The 20,837-nt window shown below is 36.3% G+C and overlaps 2 protein-coding genes and 1 long non-coding RNA gene across 3 annotated transcripts in view; 1 reads left to right on the forward strand and 2 right to left on the reverse strand.

Annotated features, from left to right (window-relative positions):
* The window catches only part of LOC127987568 (NLR family CARD domain-containing protein 3-like), a 70,129-nt gene extending 69,584 nt beyond the window's left edge, over positions 1-545 (reverse strand). Inside the window, exon 1 of the mRNA XM_052589938.1 lies at positions 362-545. The gene's annotated coding sequence lies outside the window, so the exon portion shown is untranslated. The remainder of the gene's footprint in view (positions 1-361) is intronic.
* Positions 1-20,837, reverse strand: part of LOC127987559 (uncharacterized) — a 1,718,354-nt gene that overhangs the window by 1,130,459 nt on the left and 567,058 nt on the right. The window contains exon 43 of the mRNA XM_052589927.1: positions 20,245-20,421. Within this exon, the coding sequence (XP_052445887.1) occupies positions 20,245-20,421 (177 nt within the window). The remainder of the gene's footprint in view (positions 1-20,244; positions 20,422-20,837) is intronic.
* LOC127987654 (uncharacterized) overlaps positions 1-20,837 on the forward strand; it is a 193,763-nt gene that overhangs the window by 95,370 nt on the left and 77,556 nt on the right. The window lies entirely within an intron of this gene.

A 20,837-nucleotide genomic window follows, 5' to 3' on the forward strand; every position in this document is an offset into this window, starting at 1 on the left:
AATGATTTCATAAACACACACATACGTGAATGTGATTGTCTTGACTGTCGTGTATGTTACATGCAGTTTGAAGCTGAATGGAGGATGACAGATCGACGCAGCGGAGAGAAGAGTTTACATCAACTTAAATATTCATCTGTATCTCACATTAAACCATGAACCGTCTTTTAAATGTGTTAGGTGTGTAAAAATACTTCAACTGACAATAAAGATCATTCTGAAGTTATACTGCACTGAGCACTATTGACATTTTTATGGTCTCTGAATAAATGTTTTGAAATATATATGTTTATTGCTTTTTGATTTGGTTCATGAAAATATTTTTATGAAAACTGTCAGCACAAATGTAATTGTGACTCACCAGAGACAGTAAGATTGAATCTGTGTGTGGTCAATCTTCTCCCTCTGATGGTCACTTGATAAAGTCCAGAGTCTGTGTTTCTGGTGTTTGTGATGATCAGATCCAGTCTGATGATCCAGCTTCAGTCTGTCTCTGAATCTCTCATCAAGAACATCACATGTGGAGAATCTTCCAGTGTCTTTATCAGTTTCAGCTGTACGAGTCTCTGAGTGTCCACATGTCCAGAATACCTCATCATTTGTCTGTAGTTCAGTGTTAGTCTGTAGAGAGACTGAATCTCCCTCCATCACAGACACTGACTTCACTTCATCTGAATCAGAAACACAACCAGAAGCAAACTGTGTCAAACATCTTGAGCGGTTTGAGTCCACAGATATGAAGAGACAAACTGGATCAGTAATGAGAGATGAGACAGATGAGCTGATGTGAGGCTGCTCTGTAGTAAAGTGAAGTCAAACTCTCCTGTCAGCTAAATAACCCTCGATTTATTCAGCATTGATGCACAAGATCATCAGCTCTTCTGAGCTTCCTGGAGATCAATGCTGTCATGTTCAACAGAAATAAGCTGAGCCAAATATAGATGTTAAAAATGTGTTAAAGCAGTGTTTGATCCTGAGATCCTGAGAGTGTTTGACTCTGGTTTCTCCTGTAACTGTCTTCAGTCGGTTTGTTCTTCGTGTCTGATCAAATAGTTTCTCCTCTCAGACTGATTTCAGAGATTCTCCAACTGCTTTATGGATCCAGAACAGATCACTTGTTGTAACTGTGTGCTCTCTCATATTTTCATATGAAATTTTGTGTGGAATGGAGGTAAAAAGCTTCTTTGATCACGATAGATTTAGTGAATTACATGCATTTATCAGTGTTATACGACCTGATTCAGCATGTGATGGACACACACACAAAGATGGACACACTCCAGACTTAATCATCAGTACGGGTCTAAACATTTCATCCATTGTTATTAAAGACATAGCACTATCTGATCACTTCTGTATTTTCTTTGATATATTGATCTCTGCTAGCACTGAATCTAGATCTGTCTCTGTCAGAAGGAGATGCATTAACAAGAACACAAGTGAACTATTTATGGAGGCGATATCTTTAACACCAAGCATTTCTGCAGACTCTGTTGATATTCTCCTTGATTCCTTCAACTCAAAAGTTAAGAATGTTATTGATGATATTGCTCCAATAATAGTCAGTACACTGGTGTATATTGTTATTGTGTGAACGTGTGTGTGTTGAAACTACACTGGGCTTCATTGTCTTCTCTTCTGATGTGTGCTGACATCTCAAACCCTTGAGAGACATTGCTTACAAGCCAATAGCAGTTATTGTGGACTGCTTTAAAATTAAAAGAGCATCAAATCTCAAAGCTGGAGCACAGACATTTCCCCACTACAAACACCAGCACATCCTAAAGTATCTCATTGGCATTACACCACAACGATCTCTCTCTTTCATGTGGGGAGGTCATGTCAGTGACAAACATGTGGCTGAGAATAATGGCCTTCTTAATAAACTATTACCTGGAGACTTGGTGTTGGCAGATGGTGGATGTGACAGAGACAGTGTTGGACTCGTGTGTGCAGAAGTGAAAATACCTGCATTCACCAGAGGACGCAGCTGGATGCAGAAGATGTGGAGGAAACACTGCAGATAGATCACCTCAGGGTTCATGTGAAGAGGGGGATATACACCTGTATGTGTGTGCATTTATATACATATACAGACATGTACCTTAAATAAACTACTTTTATTTTGGATGCTATTAATTGTTTTCACAGCCTTACATTAAATGTTGTCTATGCATGAACAGCATTATCATTGTTATGCATATTGCATACCACCTGTTACAACAATAAATGGCAAAATTGATCAATTCTGTATCTCATTATTTGTGCATCACATTGAGGTAAATGTGTACAGTTTACAGTAAGGTATATAAAACCAGTAAAGGGGCAGTGTAACACATAAAAGGTAATTAGATAAACAACTATCAAGACCACAGCTAACACAGCTAATAAGTAAAATATTAAATAGAAAAACACTTATTTAATTTATACATTTAGTGCACTTGTAGTGCTAATACAACAGGAGTAACTTGTAACAACAGTGTAACCTTCAAGTATCAAGAACATAGATAATGCAATAAGTGAAGAAAGAAACGGTAAATGGAAAGACAATTATTAAAACTAATTAATTCAAGACCTTTGAGCGAACAACCATTTTCTGCTCATTGACACAGAAAATCTGAAGGTCTGCACTCATCATATTTGTAAATTGCAGGTACGCCTCGAGAGATTTCACATGTTTTAATTGCTCAGATGTGTAACATTACGCACTGACGCTACAAACAAGGAAAGAAAATACATCGATGAAGATTACGAGCGTTAGCTCATTAAGATCATCAGACCACCCTTCACTGTAAAACCTGACAAGTGACTTAACTCAAACCGTTTGAGTCAACAGATATCATTAAAAACCTGACAGATTAGAAACTGCATCTCAGTATGACACAGCAGTTGCTCTGCATCTGACCACAAAGCACTCCAGTGGGTGGAGAAAACTAAAACACCTCCACCCTGGTCAAAAAGACACAGCAGCACCTTTACTTCTTACGGAGCCTTAAACTGCTCAATGGATCACTGACACCCAGTTAACTTCCATCGAGAACATTTATCAGAAGCGCTGTCTGGGCAGGGCAAGAAACATGATCAAGGATGCCTCTCATCTTCACTATGAACTCTTCATCCTCCTTCCATCCGGCAGGAGTTACAGGAGACTACGCTCTCGCACTAGTAGACTCAGGAAGAGCTTCTTCCCCGAGACTGTGACACTTCTGAACTCCACAACACCAATCTAACCTGCTCCTGCTCTTTTACTGCACTCCTCACAGTACTTCTGTACAAAGCACAGTAAACTACTTCTATAAAAATATCATTGCATTACTGTTATTTTGCATAGAATACATTGTTTAACAATACGTTTGCACACTCAATCCAACTGTATTTATTACCACAGCTCTCATGTTGCTGCTGTTCATAATGTGTATATAATCCTACATTGCTCTGTTCATAATGTGTATTTAATCCCTACATTGCATTCATATTTATATTCTGTATATACTCTGCTCAATACTGTTTATAGCAACTCTACTGTACATTCTGTATATCATAGCTTCACTTACTCTGCACTTATATGTATATAAAACACTATATTCCTGCACTTCTGGTTAGATGCTAACTACATTTCATTAGCTCTGTACTGTACTCCGCATAATGACAATAAAGTTGAATCTAATCTAATCTAATCTTTGTACAACATTTCCTTAAAGGGTTGGTTCACCCAAAAATCTAAATAATGTCATTAATAACTCACGCTCATGTCGTTCCAAACCCGTAAAACCTCCGTTCATCTTCTGAACACAGTTTAAGATATTTTAGATTTAGTCCGAGAGCTCTCAGTCCCTCCATTGAAGCTGTGTGTACGGTCTACTGTCCATGTCCAGAAAGGTAAGAAAAACATCATCAAAGTAGTCCATGTGATATCAGAGGGTCAGTTAAAATATAAACATAATTTGGTCCAAAAATAGCAAAAAAAAAAAAAAAAAAAAAAAAACTATTTTATTCAGCATTGTCTTCTCTTCCGTGTCTGTTGTAAGACAGTTCAAAACAAAGCAGTTTGTGATATCCGGTTCGTGAACGAATCATTCGATGTAACCTGATCTTTTTGAAACAGTTCACCATATCGAACTGAATCGTTTTAAACGGTTTGCGTCTCCAATACGCATTAATCCACAAATGACTTAAGCTGTTAACTTTTTTAATGTGTCTGACACCCCCTCTGAGTTCAAACAGTACACTGACTGAACTGATGTGAAGCGAGAACTGAAGATGAACACCGAGCCGAGCCAGATAACGATATATATAAAATGAATAAATAGGCTTAGACGAGAAATAAATTTTTACTTAAGAAATTAAGAAAATTAACAAAAAACTGTGCAACAATTAGCCTAGTATGTGCAGCACAAAATGAAACCAGAGCTCATTGGTATATTGCATATGGAGAAGGTCCGCTATGGCATGATGGACAATCTTAATACATTTTTGGCTCACCTTCACAAATACAACACTGAGTTGGACCAGCAAGGGAGTTCATTGAGTGCCAACCACCTGTACCATCTCTGTTTAGTACTTGATTCTAGTGTCAGCGGTGCAGCAGTGTACTTAATTATTGTTGTTTTTAAATGTTTTTTTTTGGTGTCTGTGTTCTGTTTTGCTTGTGTTTCTAAATTGTATATTTTTCCTGTTAGTTTTTTTTTTTTTTTTTTTTTTTTTTTTTTACTTGTATACAAATTCTAATATTTAAAAAAAAAAAAAAATGAAACCAGACGGCAGAAAGTGGCATCCTATTTTTATTTAGGCTTATTTAAAGCATAAAGATTTGTTTTTATTGTGAATGTGCACAAATAAGGGCAAACCGTTTACAATTACGATGATCTTTTTGACTAAAATGAGAAGTTGCTTCCACAGTTCCACTAAATAAATAAAATAAATAATAATAATAATAAATACTATTTAAATAAAAAAAAAAAAAAATCAAGTGATTGTGCTGGGGCAGCATGCACATACAGTTACTCTGACAAATGCCGTCTCTTCATTATCATAATAAAATACATAAACACTGGGCAGTTTAAATATGTAGTAAAATCTGTGCCATTAAGTGTTATCACTGTACCACGTGATGTTATGTAAAACATTTTGTTTTACGTAGATATTTGAATGTGAGTGAAGTACATAATAAATACAAATACATCACAAATACGGAAACATTTGATTTTTGTGTCGAATGAGAGACCCAATGTTGGTTTCAGTTCAATTAGTTTTGGCTTGTCGTCTGTATTGCTATAGCTTCTTATATTTTTAATTCTTGTTCTTTTCTAAATACTGTTAATTGAAAGGATTGTTGTGGAGTGAGGGGAACTAAAATAGCCTAGCTATGTAAACTGTAATCCGGTACTGATTCCAAATTACATGACAAAAATTATAGTTAGTAACATAATCCATTACATTACACATTTTAGGTAATCTAATCAGACTACTTTAGATTACTTTTGACCTAATTTGATTTAAATAGGATAATATTCTACCATATTGACATAAAAATACAAAGAGTAATATACACACATATATATATAATTTCACAAAGCTTGTCAGAACATTCAGTTTTTGCTTCACATTGGGTTATTATTAAATCAAATTATGTGTATGATTATTATTATATAACTAAATGATATTAAATTATATAAATTATATGTATATGAATTATATAACAAAATTTTTATAACTGTAATAACAGATTTAGGTTAAATAAAGATGTCAGTCTTTATTTTTTTTCTTTTTAGGAAACAAATCAAAGAGAAAAAATAAAAATAAATTAATTCTGTTTCTAATATTCTGTATGTTGCTCAAAAACAAAATATATATTGTGTCCAGTTTTTTTTTAACCCAGTCATTTAAAAATAACACAGTTTTTAAAACAAAAAATACGAGTTCACATTTTGCACCTAAACACGCGTGGAAAACATAATTAGAACTAGATACTAAATTAGTTAAAAATGCCTATCCATATACAGCTATGATTCGCGAACCCCAAACTGACTCAAATGATTCGCGAACCCGCTTTGAACTCTCGAACTGACTCAAATGATTCGCGAATCCGCTTTGAACTCCCGAACTGACTCAAATGATTCGCGAATCCGCTTTGAACTCCCGAACTGACTCAAATGATTCGCGAACTCGCTCCGAACTCACGAGCTGATTCAAATGATTCGCGATCCCTCTCCGAACTACCGAACTGACTCAAATGATTCGCGATCCCTCTCCGAACTACCGAACTGACTCAAATGATTCGCGAACCCGCTTTGAACTCTCGAACTGACTCAAATGATTCGCGAATCCGCTTTGAACTCCCGAACTGACTCAAATGATTCGCGAACCCGCTACGAACTCACGAGCTGATTCAAATGATTCGCGATCCCTCTCCGAACTACCGAACTGACTCAAATGTTTCGCGATCCCTCTCCGAACTACCGAACTGACTCAAATGATTCGCGAACCCGCTTTGAACTCCCAAACTCATAAGCTGTGTCCCAAAGTGAAGTGCATAGACTCCGAAGAGCGCATTTGAAGTGCCAATGCATCACAGCAGCGCGACGAAGGGTGTCCCAAAGTGAAGTGCGTGGACTCAGAAGTGCGGATGTGGAGTGTGATTGCGTCACAGCGTCACGACGTAAGCTGTCCCAAAGTCAGAATGTGCACTTGGAAGAACGCATTTGAAGTGCGAATGCATCACCGCAGCGCGACAAAGGCTGACGAATTTCGAAAGCACCTTCAAATGCGCCCTTCAGTTCCCATGAAAATGAAGTGTACATCTGATGGACACTTCGCACCCTACCATATCCCAGAATCACTTGTGCGCATATGACGAAGGTGCTTATATTCAAATAACAAGGCAGGTGAGAGTGCTGTGGGGGACTTCACATTGAAATGTAAGTATTGTGTTTACATTCACCCAAATATCTAGCCAAAGTGTTAAAAGCGTTTTTTTTTTTTTTACATAAAGCCCACAAACAATAAGACAGTAAAGTCAAGATTATATATAGTATAAGGCAATTGTCTTTCCCTTTATGTTTTTGAAGTGCTGTCATGCAAGAGATGTCTACAAATGTTTTAACCAAACTTTAGCACTTCAGTATTTTGTATGCATGTCCTGCTGTGTCATATTTTCTTATGTTAAGATCTCTTTGTTTTTTTTTGTTTTTTTGTTTTTTTACAAGTGTTTCCATTTTCTCATTTTAGTACAAATCTGGAGAAAGTGAGCCTGCTTGGGAAAGATTTAATACAAAGTTAATAGACGATTTTTTGCTGAAATTCATTGTGCTGTTGTTGTTTACAGGCATGGTTTATTTGCTAAGTGTCCTGGGACAGGTGAGGGAGTGAGTGGAGCTGCTCAGGGAGGACATCAAACTCCAGAGAGGGAGAGAGAGAGAGAGAAAGAGGGAGGAGCACAAGCTTTCTCTTCTTGAGAGAATGCTTAACAAATACATTCTTCATTAGTCAAGAGAAAACAGTGGGGAAAAAATGGGTACATTACAGTTTTTCAGTATCTTTTTTAAATATCATATTGTCAATGAAACAACCTAATTTCTGTAGTTTATTTTTGCGGTGTAAGTTGTATACATTATTCATTTTTTGTGTGTAATTTGTTTGTAAATAAGGACATTTTGTATATATATATATATTTTTTTTTTTGCATATTGATGTGTAAATAAAAGAGGTACTTATGTACTTTGTTAATTTGTTTAATGCAGCTTATACATTTTTTATCAAAACATTCTTTTATTTTTTCATCCTGTAAATATTTTTTTTTACACATTAAAACAAATTGCTCTATAATTGAAAGTACTTTTTACAACCAATTACAGCATAGTTTAGGTTTAAAATCAGAAAAACAGCGTCAGTTTGAGCCCAGCGCTGCTTCCATGTGTTCTGGGGTCTTCAGGAGGTGAATCTCTTGGTGAAGCAGAGACTTGGAGGACAATGCATTGAAAGTGGAATGAAGCACATGTCAAACACTCTGGAGACCATCTTTATGATGTACCACTGGCAGACAGAAGAGAAACACCAGGGTCTGGATAGTGGCACCCATCACTGTTGGCGTACACTTCTCAGAAGATCCAGCAGCACTGTCAGGGTCAAAACCTTTAAACACCTGTCCAGCACTGCCACATTCAGCTCTATCCTGCACAGGGGTTCAGTCTGATTTAGGGAAAGAAGGAAAAGAGAAATTGTTTAGCTCCATGACAATGTAATTAGTAGAAAAATATTGAGATACTTAAGTAAACTACTTTTATCATATTGGCTAAAATCTACTAGTCACGTTTAAAACCTTAGCTGAAGGGACAGTTAACCCAAAAAGGAAAATTCCAAACCTGGAACAACTTAAGGGTGAGCAAAGGATCACAGAATTGTCATTTTTTTTCTGAACTATCCTTTAAGTAGAAATATTATCTTGCATACTCTAATATACTTAAGGTATTGAGAGTAAAAGTAAAGGTGTGTACAGTATTGTTCTGAAAAATAATTTGTTTAATTTCTAAATATGTTCAATGTTATTCAATTTAAAGTTGCCTACTAATACACTGTTGGGTAGTTTTATCTACAACAATGCATCATGTTGTAAAATACCATAGTTTTGTAGTGCTGCTATCTGTGAGAAAAAACTAAACAAAACATAGTACTTTATATTTGTATATTTGAGTAAACTTAACTAATGTACTTCCTTACAGTCCACCTCTGATTAAAGTAACAACATTTATTGTCCGAATATTAAAATCAAACAGAGCACTGTTCATACTATGCACTTTTTTCAGTTTTATTTTCATGCTTAACTGCTTAATAAAAACGGGTTGCAAACATGTCTACATATGATCACCATGGTCAAGACAATAAATTACATAAAATCGCACCTTTGTAAGAAATCAGTAAGCATTTTAACTGATATGTGTGCTCATGTATTTTGTAGTTTTTCATATGTATCATTAACGTTACATTATTCAAGTAAGCTCCAAACCAGTACCTGCATTTAAAGTTGTAATCCGACAAAGGACGCAGCAAACCAGTGTAACTTGGCCTCGGTCTTGGTTATGCCTGAGGCTTCTCCACTGTGACGTAAAACATAAAAACAAAAACCGCTCTGGCTCCACCTCTCCTGGCAGGATTGTCCTCTCGTCAGTGCTCCGCTCGCACCGTTGCTATGCGACAGAGCGCTAATCGGAAACACCAGGTGAAGGAATTAGGAAATCCTGCGAAGGCGGAGCATCCACGCACCTCGGAGGGCCCTTCATGCACTTCGGAGTCCGGTCTTGGAAGTCCGTGGCCATCGAAAAGCGTACACTCAACTTTGGGACACAGCTAATGACTCAAATGATTCGCGAAACCGCTTTGAACTCCCGAAATGACTCAAATGATTCGCGAACCCGCTCCGAACTCTCGAATTGATTCAAATGATTCGCGAACCTACTTTGAACTCTCAAACTGACTCAAATGATTCGCGAACCCGCTCAAAACTCCCGAACTGACTCAAATGATTCACGAACCCGCTCTGAACTCTCGAATTGATTCAAATGATTCGCGATCCCCAAGCTGACACAAATGATTCCCGAACCTGCTTTGAACTCTCAAACTGACTCAAATGACCCGCGAACTCGCTCCGAACTCCCGAACTGACTCATGATTCGCAATCATTTCAGAGCTGTAACTACAATACTGTGAAACCGTGATATGTTTGCTTAAGGTTATCATACCATCAAAATCTAATACCGGCCCATGCCTAATAAATATATATTACATATATATATTACATTTGTTGTTATTAACATGAAGTGTATTAAACATTACATTACATCAAGGTTTCCCAAACTAGGGTTTGTGACTTTAATAAAAAGCTAATTAATTAAATCATAAAAAAATAATACATTAAAATAAATAATTTTAAAACCAATCAAAATAAAATGAAATCTTAATAAAAAAAGTTTAACATTCCATTTGTTTACCTGCATGTCATGTGGCCATAACCAACATCAGTGAATCATGAACATGCAAATGTGATAATTATTAAAATATATATTTTTTAAATCTCAGGGGTACTTCAAGTAAATATTTTTGGTGAAAGAGGATCAGATGTCAAAGGTTTGTTAATTTGTGCGTTTTAATGTGTTTGAAAGACCAACGCCTTGCAAATACAAAGAAACACATGGTTAAATAAACTACAGAGTGATGATTCAAATAAAAATCAATGTGTTCATCAGTAGCTGATGCAATGTTGAAACACTTCCTAAACCTGAAATGATTTTTATAAATCAATCTTCAAATGCTGTCACTGACAATGCAATGCTGCAATTTGGAAATAGAGGAATAACTATTAGGAATGAATCAAAATCAGGGCCGGCGCTCCGCACACGCACATCACGCACTGCGTGTAGGGCACCACCAAAAAATCTGGGTCGTGAAAAAATCATCACAATAGGCTACTAGTATAAATAACAAATAAAATCATGCTTGCTTTTGTATAAAAGCAATACAAAAGTAATATAGGCCTAGACCAAATTAGTCGAGAAAAAGGTGAATCTCTGTGCCAGTCTCCCTCTGGTGCCCCCCCTTCCCCACCTCCCAGTGGTCTGTTCGATTATGCCTCAATCAATGTCAAATTTGGCAGACACCGACCTCAGACATGGCCTCGAAAAGGCACCAAGAGTCGGGGGCGGAAAAAAGAAAGAAGAGACAGCGGGATGATGCTCGCGCGTCGCTTGCAGGTAAGACAATGTTTCAAATAAAAATGTTAGTTTTAAAAGGACGGCGTTAGGTAACAACGTTATTGTTTCAGTAACGGGGTAATCTAACTAATTACTTTTCCCGTCGTTACAACGCCGTTGACGTTACTCAACGTAAAATGTGGTGCGTTACTATGCATTGATTTAATAAACTAGTATGCAATAATCTGAACGCACCTCTGGTTCGCACAGCGAGTGAGCAGGTGGGTTAATGATGAGATAAGCGGTTGTGATTGGCTAAGGAAGAGTCATGTGGTAGCCAATCAGAGCCAGTGTTTTTACACACATGCCGGCACACGTGTGTGCGCCAGCGGGGCCAAACACACACACACGCAACAGCTACACAGAGATTCGCAGCAGAGATGGCGAGTCAGGAGCAATCCGATGAAAAGTTGGCATTTTCAAGGTGAAGATATAAGCACTACTTCAAATTCATTGTGGTCAAAAGCAAGAACGGGCATGTAATGTGTACACCCTTTCTTAAGATAATACTTGAAGTGCAGGATAAAACTCTTGCTGTCTGTTGACGTGCAATAAATATTGAAAGTTATGTACCTGTCTGTTCTACTCATTTCAACTGACTTGTAAAAACTGCTAAGTACAAATTCTCTGACGTAGCAACTTTTTTTTCTTTACAGAAACGCAAATAGTTACTTTCCCTGGTAACGAGTTACTTTTATTATAGAGTAATTCAGTTACTAACTCAGTTACTTTTTGGAACAAGTAGTGAGTAACTATAACTAATTACTTTTTTAAAGTGCCCAAGCATTTGGGGGCACCCAAATGGCTAGCGCCGGCCCTGATCAAAATTCACAAACACGAATCCTTCAGTAACGAAACACTGCTGTGTGTTGCTCAGAGAAGCGTTTGGAAGCGTTTTCTTTAACCAAATGGAGCAAAAACAGTCAACTTTGACAATATATCAAATATTGAACTAAAATATATATGAACTACTCGGTTTAACCCTTTAAAATGTCACATTTTCTCTTATGATCATGTCATGTTGTTTAACTGGGCTGTCTGTTATAAATATAAGAACTAAGTTACAGTTTTATGTTTCTTCTGTGTGCAGTTGTGTTCATTTGTTTTGATTTCTCCAGGAAATTCTCTCTCAGACAGACTGTGTGAACTTCAACTGTGATCTTGTTGTTACTGATCCGTTATAAATCACCGTTTACACTGAATGTAATAAAATCAGAAACATCATAGTAGGAGTGAACATGTGACCCGCCACTGATGAAATCCACACACACACACACTATAAAGTAGCCCAATCACTGGCCAGTAGCAGTTTTTCTCCTTTCTTTCCGGCTGTCAGATTTCTCCCTGGTTCTCTTTCTGGTTGAAATCATCATCTCAGTCCCAGTCTCTTCTCCATCGACAGCATGAACAATGCATTCAGTCTCTCCTGGGTCCTGCTGTTTCTCAGAGAAGTCTTCATTCTTTTCAAGCTTGAGAAGCAGCTCTCAGATCACTTCTGCTGTGGTCATGGGTGTGCTGATGAGGATCTTGTTCAAGACTGTTCTCCATAAACAGCTGGAGAAGGTCCACAGCAGCACGAGAGCTTCTGAACTCTTCCTTGCAGTAGATGAGACTAAGCTCTGTCTTCAGCTTACTCTCACTGAGCTCTGGATAGACCTTCAAAGTCCTGCTCAGTGCATCTTCAGGAAACACCATTGTGTCCTGTTCAAACCTGTCTGCTTGAAGCACAGTGACACTAACAAGGTGTTTGTGAAGGAGAACTGGTCCATGATGTGTGAGAGTATGGTATCACAGACCTAGAGATGATGTAGTGATCACAAATGTCAATTCCAGCTGAAACAATTGAAATGAGCAGTTTTAAGTTATAAAGGGATGGATCCATAATTTCTCAGAAATTCACACACATGGACAACACATATGAGTAAATAAGTCAAGTTTGATGAATTTCTGCTGCTCAGGGAGCTAACAGAGATGAAGGCTGTAATACTAATGTTGTCCACTAGAGGAAATCACACAACAAACTCTTTTAGATCACAATTTAAAGACTCTGGAAATGATACATAGTTCACTTGTAGTAAAAAATACATAGAAATATTTATTTCCCAAAATGTAATATATTACAATCTCAAAAATATATACTATTAATATTTTTATATCCTAATGATATTGAAAACTTATGTCGGCAACTATGACTGAATATATGCCCAGTTGAAGGAAAGTGAATATAACATTTGAATATTTTAATGTATTAAATGGAATATTTATAAAACTATTCTTATTTGTAAAGAGACATGGCCATTGTATAAATGTATATTTTACTAATCTTCATATCTATAAGAGGGAGCGGTCAAAAATAAATAAATAAAACATTTTCTTCATCTGAACGCCTTGTGAAGGGGTACTGTTGAAAAGTTAAACCTGAGTTTTCTTTCATTTGGAGATATTTGGCTGCTTCCACATTGATCTGAAGCTGTCAGTCAAATGACAATCTGCTGACAGAGTCTGAACACAGCATTAGATGAACATTTCAGTAAACGAGCGTGTGCTACAATCACGAGTCACTCTATAAGATGAGATTTCAGCACTTGACAAACGGACAGCGACTCTAAGCAGCTCTTAAAGCACAGATACTGAGATTGTGTTAAGTGCATTTCTGAGAAACACACGTGAATCAATAACGAACGATCGTAAAACGACTCTCAGAAAACGCTCTTAAACTCTCAGATCAATCGCTGTCGAGAAACCCGGCCACTAATGAAGCATCTGATAGCAGGTTTATAATAAACGGGATTTAAGTCATCATTTATCCCTTATTTTATTAATACAGCATAACGTTAATATTAGGACTTATACAGTGTTCGAATTGTGTCAAAGCTCAGATTTGTCTCGTCTCCCTGTTTTACTGGCAGTTGACAGACAATGTTTCTCCCTAAGCCAAGACTGAATATACGGGTAAGCATCAAACATCTTGAGGGGGGGCCATTAATGTCAATGAAAAGTACTACAATGTGTGTTATTATATTAATGCAAGAGTGATCAGATTTATGACAAGAGACGGTTTTTACTCCATTTCTTGTAACTCAACCAATCCATTCATTTTTGAGAAGGCTATCTTCTCCTTTGCAACAAAATATGCTTTTCTGAATGAGTGCATCTCCAACAGAACTTTAGCATTCAAAGTTTCTGTCAAGGTGGGCAACACCTCTTTCTCTTTCTGCTGTTGAATATCTGTTGATGCCTTGTGAGTTAAGCTGTCTCTGTGTTTGTAGATTTTCTTTCTCATGGCCCTGACATCTTTTGCTGTGACCTCTCCAGAAGCCCACTCCTCTGCCACCTGTACTCCCTTTTGGACTCCAAAAAGGCGCTTGGCATATTTGCAGAATGTGCATCCTACGTTATTTCCATGTAAGTGGAGCCAAGGGGAGTACTGCTGTGTCCATGCCTCAAGCTGTTGCTTGCTGAAGTGTATTACCCTGTCTGTACTAGTAAGCAGGGACAAAGCTGTGCTCATGGACTGGGCTGGATGTGAACAGTTTGTTGTGGATGTGCTGAATAATGTTGTCCTGGATTGGAGCTGGTCTGTCTGGTCTGCTCTGATTGGGGCTGGTCTGTCTGTATTGGGGTTTGTCCTGGATTGGGGCAGGTCTGGTAGTTTTTCTTGTAGCCTGGGTGATAAATGTAAGTGCTGTGCTGTTTGAGTGTCCTGGTTAAGCATTTTACCCATGAGGCTCCTCTTAGGCTGTATGCTATAAGAAATAAATATTACATATCAATCTGATGTTTCAAAGTGTTTTCCTTACATATTTTTTTCTGATTAAGTGTCTTAAGCCTGGGACACACCAAGTCACTTTTAAAGAGCAGAAATTAAACTAAAAATCCAGAAGAATCTTGAAATTAAATAATAATAATAATAATAATAATAATAATAATAAACAGGCTTACCCTTCAAAAAAGTCAGTGATGGCTCTTCTCTTCTTTCCCTTGTCCATATCTGAAAATAATGTAAGATGTAAGTTGTAATATTATATTTGTTGTCATTACTGCGAATATATTTAAGAAAGCACTATATGATAATCATGCTACTTATTAAGGTTATTATTAATGGTGATAAACTTTGAACAGTGCACATGTAGACATTTTATTTCATTTAACTAATTTATCTTGAATATAGTTACACAACCCTTTCATATTTTCAAGTGGAAGTTGTCATAGTTGGGTAAATTTCTATAGTAGTGAATAAGAGACTACATTAAATATATGTTTTGTCACAATAGTGTTTCTACAAGAGGGAAAAAATAGAAAGAATTTGATACGATTACGATGCTGATGACCATTAATCAATTTCGATCTCTTGATTCACTATCAATTCACACGAATAGACCTACTGTACTTTTCTTGGGTTAAATTCAGTATTTTTATTGCATTAATATTCACTTGTGTGCTTATACTATAGTATCTTTTTAAAATTTATAATTTGAAACTAAACATTTATTCAAATGCAAAATCTAAAAATAAGTAAGCAGTTAGACCTGCAATACTCTTTTGAGCTACTAGACTACTGTATTTTCCGGACTATACGTTTTTTCATAGTTTGGCTGGTCCTGCCACTTACAGTCAGGTGTGACTTATTTATCAAAATTAATTTGACATGAACCAAGATAAATTAACTAAGAGAAAACATTACCATCTTCAGCCGCCAGAGGGTGCTCTACACTGCTCAGTTCTCCTGTAGTCTACACTGAACACATAGAGCGCCCTCTCGCGGCTGGAGATGGTAATGTTTTCTCTTGGTTCGAAATAAATGCGATTTGTAGTGCAGAGCGATTTACCGTATATTTTTTTTTCTTCATCATGACGTATTTGTGGACTCATAGTCCGAAAAATATGGTACATAGATGTATATTTATTAGAGTGGGTAAACAAGGTTTAGGATGGACAACAATAGACTACATTTGAGGGTATTTCCCACATTATATGAGTTGAAAAATAGAGAATATTTTGAGTGAAGTACTCTGTAATTATAAGTTGAGAAATATCAATATTTATAAGATAACGAGATAATTTAAGGCAACTGGAAATTTAATTTTTTATGTAATGTAATTTTTAAACTTAAGAGTTCTGTGAACTTATTAGGGTTTACAGTGTATGGTAACAGACACTTAAAAATATGTATTTTATTGAACTAAAAAATATTAAGTTAATTTGAATTGAACTTGTCGGGTTTTACAGTGTGTGTATGACAGTCCCAGTCATAGTTGTTTGTGCTGCTCGTTATCTGAAAAAAAAATAAAAAAATGAATCATACTAATATGCTGATTTGCTGCTCAAGCATCAAAGCTCATTAAGTTAATTTGCTGAACATTTGACGGTTTCATTTAGATTCATTAATAAAACTAAATGGCCATTGCTTGGATTTAATTTATATCCAAATAAAATCCTGAAGGACACACTTCACACTGTGCATATTGTACTCTAGATACTCACCTGTCTGGTGTATGAATATTATAAGATTATTTTATTAACATCTGAGTCTGAGCTCTCTCTTGTAAGGAAAGCTGACAGTTGACTCATGTAGTGTTTGTCTGTTGAAGTCGAGCATTATCCAGAGAAGATCTTGACTTCACTGGTGATTAGTTGTTGTTCTTACACCCTCACCAGAGAAAACATCTGGACTCAGACAACTAGACTCCAAGATCAACAAGCAGAAAACAGAGATGATAACACTGAACACCTCAAACCCCTCAGCAATTAAAGTACAATTAAAGTATTCATTTGAATGAAGTAAAACTGATGACACATTTAAGACTGGACTGCAGTTTAACGTAACACTTAATACGGGTGAACTAGTTACTGATATAGACAGGCGTTCAGTCCCAGTCAGCTGTGGGGTCAAATAGTTGATTAGGCACTATACAAATATTTAGAGAAATTTACAACGGAAAGTCCAAATTGCAAACACACACACACACACACACACATATATATATATATATATATATATATATATATCCTAATGGAAACACAGTCAGCAGACACTAAAATGTGTTGATTCAATTTATCAACTGAAGATAATGTTAATAGACATTTCACAGTTATGAGTTCCTCCAATTAGTTTAATGGATATCATATATTTTCCTAACAACAACAAATCAATATATATATATATATATATATATCTTCCTTTGGAAAAGTCATGTTAACCTGAATGAAGTAAAACTGATGACATATTTAAGATTAGACCGCAGTTTAATGTTACACTTAGAAATGATCACATTTCATTCCCAAATAAAGATGAACGGGACTTTCAGAAAATAAATGCACAAATAGACTCTTTCACAATTACACAAAGATCATTTGTAATCTATATCCAGCTGAAAACACTCTGATGTGTCTTTCACAAGATGTTATATTTTAAATTACTCTAGTTTGATTTGTTATACAGTAATGCCTAACAAATTTACAAAAATCTTCCCCACAAACGAGAGAAATATATTTACCATAAAACACTGAAAGAGAAGAAATATTAACAAAGAGAGATCAAACTGATTGATTTCTGCTTGATCTAGAAACAGATATTTGGAGACCTTACAGTCTTTCACCAAGAAAGTATTTTAACAGAGACAGAGTTCATGATAATATAATATTCTCCAGCTTTACATTAAACACAATGATCATCTGCTTGAATACTAAAGCAACATTAATCATTCAATATCATTTTTCTAACACACATGCTGCATTATTTGATTGTAAAGTCTGAGTCTCTTCACCTGTATGGATCACATTTACACATTTATCACACATTTATTTCTCCTCATAGACACAGTAGTGAAGCTCTTCTGTGGATCTTCAGCTGATGTTTACTGCTCCTCTCAAGAACACTTCACTTTATGAGATACAGCATTTATCAGCTTCTGGTGACTGAACTCCTTCTATACTCTAAGATTGAACAGAAGAGAAGATAATCATTGTTCAGTGGAATAAAGTACTAATTAATTACTATATATCAATCAAAGTAAAAAGTTACATTAAAATCCTGTAATCAAAGTTGTTGCTAACTGAGCAGAAGTGTTTAGCTGAATCTAAATTGTGTCTAATTCTTCACTTGTGTGTCAAGAAAGCATATAATAAGTGTGATAATGCAGATGCAGCCGGATGTTATCACAGAATAAGTCTCTTCAGGAGGACACAAGTCCTGATCACCCTGTCGGGTTTATTCTGTGATAACAAGCGGCTGGAGCTACATTATCTCTTACAGAAAGTAAGTGTAAAGTAATGTGACGTGTTGCTTGTCAAAGTAAAAACACACAAGAGACAGAGACATTGATCATGTGATGCTGGACGACTGTGAGCTGAAGCTGAATCTGCTCTGATTTTACCAGCGTTTTCCTACAATCTGAACAAATCTATTTCAAACTCTAATGATTCACTATTACTGATCTCATTAATAAAGCAGCTGTTGCTGTAGAAAGCTGTGACAGTCTGCTTTTCTTCTCTTTCCTCCTTTGTGTTCAACATTTTTATCAACTTTACATTTCATTCTGACACAAACCCTTTGAAATAAAGCTTGATGATCATTTGATAAACTCTTTTCACTAATATCTGAAAGTATATATTTGTTCACATATCAGAGGTAAATGAATCTCTTTAATATCACAAAGTGAAGTTTACTCACCTCAATTTACAGTTTGAGTCTCGTAGCAAATCAATGAGCTTCTGCTTTGAGTCTCCAATCTTATTATATCTCAGATCAAGCTCTTTTAGAAACTGCAGAGCTTTTGTGTTTGTCAAAGACTGAGTTAAAGAAGAAACATCTGTAATGCCACAGTGATGAAGACTAGAAAGAGACAAACAGAGGAAGAGAGATCATCTTACAAACAAATCATTAAGATGAAGAATCTTTCACAAATATAATGTGAACACATTCATCATGAGATATTGAGTATAAAGTGTTTTGTTGAACTCTTATGTGCTGTTCGTTTGGGGAAGACACTCGTGCTGTTTGGGCTCTCCAGAGAAGACAGCCAACAAAACGACATTTTGTTACAAAATGTGTCATTTATTAATGTTTTTACTCTACATTTATGTCAATTTTTTTGAAGGATTTATGATATTTTGTAAATGTATAAAATTTATTAATTAAAAAAATATTTTTAAATAGGTTTTTATATAAAAAGAATATACATTTTATATTTAAAGAATAGCACCAAGTGTTGACAACCGTACAAAGTCTCATGTCATTTAGATAAAGGGAACATTAGTTTTTATTTCAGCAAACATAATTTGGGGTCTCAAAAGACCTTGAACAGCACATAAGAGTTAAACAAAGTGATTTTCATCATTTTGATTCTTGTATGTGAATGTTACTGACCTCAATCTCTCCAGTTTACAGCGTGAATCCTTCAGTACGTCACATAAGTGATTCACTCCTGTGTTTTTTATTTGATTCCAGCCCAGGTTCAGTTCTCTCAGGTGTGATGGGTTTGATTTCAGAGCTGAAGTCAGGATGAGACACTGTTTCTCTGTAATACTGCATCCACACAGACTGAAGACAGAAAGAGAAAACACAATGAATCAGACACGTTATGTTCATGTGTGAGTTATTCATCATGTGTTAACACCATACAGTGCAATAAATAAAACATTGCCAAAAACCTTATTATATGACCATAAACAAAAACAGAAGAAAAAATGATGAACAAAGTAGACACAGGATGAACTACAGAACTACTTAAAATAACATAAAATGTGAAAATTTAGTTTAAATGTGAGAAATCAAGAAAATTCTGTTTCTGAATTACAATTTATTTCAATATATTTTTTACTTTTTTTTGCTACTGTCATTCTTTACTGTACATGTCTGAGTGAATAAAAAATATTATAAAAAATAATAATTTGGTCCATTAATTACTGTGATGTCCGGTGATTGACTGAGATGAGATCCTCGAGCAAAAACTGAACCACAACTGCAGGTGTGTGTGTGAGAGTGTGTGTGTGTGTGTTCACTGTGTGTGTGTTCACTGTGTATGTGAGAGAGTGTGTTTTCACCGTGTGTGTGTGTGTGTGTGCGTGCGTGTGTGTGTGTGTGTATGAGAGTGAGTGTGTGTTTACGGTGTGTGTGTGTGTGTGTTCAAGGTGTGTGTGAGAGAGAGAGTGTGTGTGTGTTTGTGTGTGTGTGTTCACTGTGTGTGTATGAGAGTGAGTGTGTGTTTTCAAAGTGTGTGTGTTCACGGTGTGTGTGTGTTCACTGTGTGTGTGTGTGTGTGTGTGTTCACTGTGTGTGTGTTCAAGGTGTGTGTGAGAGAGAGAGTGTGTGTGTGTGTTCACTGTGTGTGTGTTCACTGTGTGTGTGTGTGTGTGTGTGTGTGTGTTAAATGCAGATCACATGTTCAGAGTATGGGGCACTAGACTTGGCCACATGTCACATCCTTTCCTTCTCTTTTCCTGAAAGTAAACAGTAATCTTTAATCTGACTGTAACTGCTGTAGAGTATAATGATACTAACTCTAGTTTCTCCAGCTTGAATTGTGTGTTCATCAGTAGATCACTGAGGTGTTTCACTCCAGAGTCTCCTAGTAGTTCATTCCCGCTCAGGTTCAGTTCTCTCAGGTGTGATGGGTTTGATTTCAGAGCTGAAGTCAGGATGAGACACTGTTTCTCTGTAATACTGCATCCCCACAGACTGAAGACAGAAAGAGAAAACACAATGAATCAGACACGTTATGTTCATGTGTGAGTAATTCATCATGTGTTAACAACATACAGTGCAATAAATAAAACATTGCCAAAAACCTTATTATATGACCATAAACAAAAACAGAAGAAAAAAGATGAACAAAGTAGACACAGGATGAACTACAGAACTACTTAAAATAACATTAAATGTGAAAATGTAGTTTAAATGTGAGAAAATTCTGTTTCTGAATTACAATTAGGGATTCACCGGTTGAAAGGCCATAAATCGGACGGTTTGCGCTTAAAAAACGCAATCGGCTTTTGGCCGGTTTTTGGTCTTTTTTCGACCGATTTTTCCGGAAGTACGCCCGCATGCACAGACTACAATAGTTGTGTCCAAATTCAGGGTCTACATCCTTCGGA

Source organism: Carassius gibelio, chromosome B22 (genome assembly GCF_023724105.1).
Source record: "Carassius gibelio isolate Cgi1373 ecotype wild population from Czech Republic chromosome B22, carGib1.2-hapl.c, whole genome shotgun sequence".
NCBI lineage: Eukaryota > Metazoa > Chordata > Actinopteri > Cypriniformes > Cyprinidae > Carassius > Carassius gibelio.